This window comes from Osmerus eperlanus, chromosome 3 (genome assembly GCF_963692335.1).
Source record: "Osmerus eperlanus chromosome 3, fOsmEpe2.1, whole genome shotgun sequence".
In the NCBI taxonomy this organism is placed as follows: Eukaryota; Metazoa; Chordata; class Actinopteri; order Osmeriformes; family Osmeridae; genus Osmerus; species Osmerus eperlanus.
In genome coordinates, this window is record NC_085020.1 from 22,182,776 (window position 1) to 22,185,222 (window position 2,447).

General features: G+C 42.5%; 1 protein-coding gene across 1 annotated transcript; it reads left to right on the forward strand.

Moving 5' to 3' along the window:
• The first annotated feature begins 468 nt into the window (after positions 1-468).
• LOC134017844 (homeobox protein Hox-A1-like) lies at positions 469-2,205 on the forward strand. Its single transcript, XM_062457920.1, has 2 exons — positions 469-1,078; positions 1,198-2,205. The coding sequence occupies exons 1-2, from the start codon at positions 535-537 to the stop codon at positions 1,572-1,574; spliced, it is 921 nt and encodes a 306-aa protein (XP_062313904.1). The 5' UTR covers positions 469-534; the 3' UTR covers positions 1,575-2,205.
• Positions 2,206-2,447: the final 242 nt, after the last annotated feature.

Consider the following 2,447-nt stretch of genomic DNA (forward strand, 5'->3'; position numbering starts at 1 on the left):
CCAAATTAATGGTGACTCATTCGAAGGGTTTGTTTTCATCAAATTATGCAAAACAATAACAGTTGCTAAGAACTAGGATACATGTACATTGACATTTACATGTACGAACATGTAACATGTATAGCCTAATACAAACATGTATGACATAGCCTATGTGATACAAATAAATGAACAAGATTGTGACATTGAAGTGGTGGGGCATTTGCTTGCTTATTGCGTATTTTAAAGGACCCATAGCATATTCTTTCAATCAATACCCTACAGTCATTCATCGGGCAAACAGGCGGTTTAGGGTATACTTCAATACCATGCTTGGTCACCATTCTCAGTCAGGAAGATTTAGACAACAGAGAACAAAGTTAAAATGCAGCTGGGTGTTTGTTGTGGCCCTGATTGGATAACAGAGGGCCAGACCACGCCTGCTCAGTGGTGGGCAATATTTACATGTAGGGTAAGGAAGTACAGTAGGTTAACTAATGTGGACAAGGGGAGCAGGCGATCATTAACCTCTCCGCCGGACATACAGGGGACAACATGACTGCGTATCTAGACTTCTGTTCGGGAGGCGATTTGATCGCACTACCAGCGAAATACTTCCACCAAGAGCACAAACCAGGGGCGCTTCAGTACCATGGAGAAAGTGTGGGGAGACTTTCAGCGTCAGGTCTGCTGGACCACCAGCACCGTACCAGCCGGTCGATTTCAGGAGTGCCTCAAGATGTGTTTGACTTGCAACACGATAGCGGCACGACGGTGGCTGAGCGTAATAACGTGGACCAGGGACTGGCTTATAGTTCAGGACATGGATGCTACAACAACGCTGAGGGGTGCAGGATACATACCCAGTCCATGGAGCCAACTTACTCAGGAAGCTGCTCCTTTCTCAGTTATCACAAGGAGGCTTATCACAACGGCGGAGACGCAAGCCAGCGTTGGCAGAACTTATCGCGAGGACACCATGGTCCAAGTCATCAGAATAGCCCACTCTCCCAAGGGGAGTTCGCTCCAAGGCAGGAAGGGAAACTTGTGGCGAATACGTTTGACTGGATGAAAATCAAAAGAGGAAACCCAAAAATCAGTAAGTATCGATAGGATTACCTTGCGTATGAGATATTTGTGGGGAAATGTAGGTCGCTTATTTTTTGCTTTAAATTTATCAACTTCATAGTTTCATTTTCTATTCCTTTTTTTTTGCAGGTAAATCAATTGATTATGGATTAACGGCCAACGAGTCCTCCCCAAGAACGAATTTCACAACTAAGCAGTTGACAGAACTTGAAAAAGAATTTCATTTCAACAAGTACCTCACCAGGTCCAGAAGGATAGAAGTTGCCCATATTCTAAAGCTCAACGAAACGCAGGTGAAAATTTGGTTTCAGAACAGAAGAATGAAACAGAAGAAGAGAGAAAAAGAGGGCCTTACTTTGGTGTGTGTGACCTCCGCTTCTAAAAGCTCAGACTGTTCCTCATTAGAGCCCCATTCTCCAGGTTCATCCCCCCCTTGCTCCCCTCTATGCACACCACTGGACCACAGTGAAAACAGACAAGGTTGCTTCCTGCAGATCTCAAGATAACTTCAGTCTCCACATGGAATGCACTAACAGGCTTTCTGTTTTGTGTTGTATGAAGGTGTTCACATCTTGTGCCTTAGGTTGTTCAGAGGTACTACATTGAAGTAGGGTAAAATCTTTGTTAATGACCATTAAGTTAAGTGTCACTTTTCTTAGTCTGTGCACAGGGCTATTATGGGGTTTTATAATGGAAGTGTAAAACAAAGTATATGACAATATCTGTCTCTGGGGGATTTCTGAAAAGCAAGTTGTACTTCTTAACCAAATATAAAACAATGCTGTAAATCAGAAGGCTAAAATATGACTCATTAATTGTTGTTATACTGTCATGAATTAGACATACTTATTGCTTACAATGAATCTTTACTGATTAGCTAATTGTTTGCGAACAGACTGCATTAATCAAACCTTTAAATGCCTTAAGCTGGAGATGCTACACTGTCAATGTGTCTGTGCCTGAATCATAACATCGCCAAAATATCCTGTGTGTAAAACATACTGATTCCTTAACATGTCTACTTGGACTATCCAAATAACACCAAGGACAAAATGTTAAATCGTTTAATGTCTTTGTCAGAATGTGATGTGTTTTTACCATAGGTCTTATTTGTGAATAAAGCAAAAACGAGTACAAGCCTGCTGTGAGAGGGGATTCTTGTTTCCAAACCAAACGTTTCCCACAACCAAGTTGACATTGTTGCCTAAGAGGAGGGAACGCTGTTGCCTCTCTCCTAACATGCCAAAACACATGTTCTCCTCATTTCAATGTTCAGTTTGTGTGACCACAGACACAAGGCCAGACTTGCATCATTCCAACCTGACATCTGCCTCCCACACCATCTCAACACAGACTGCTCAACACCCTGTTTCATGTCC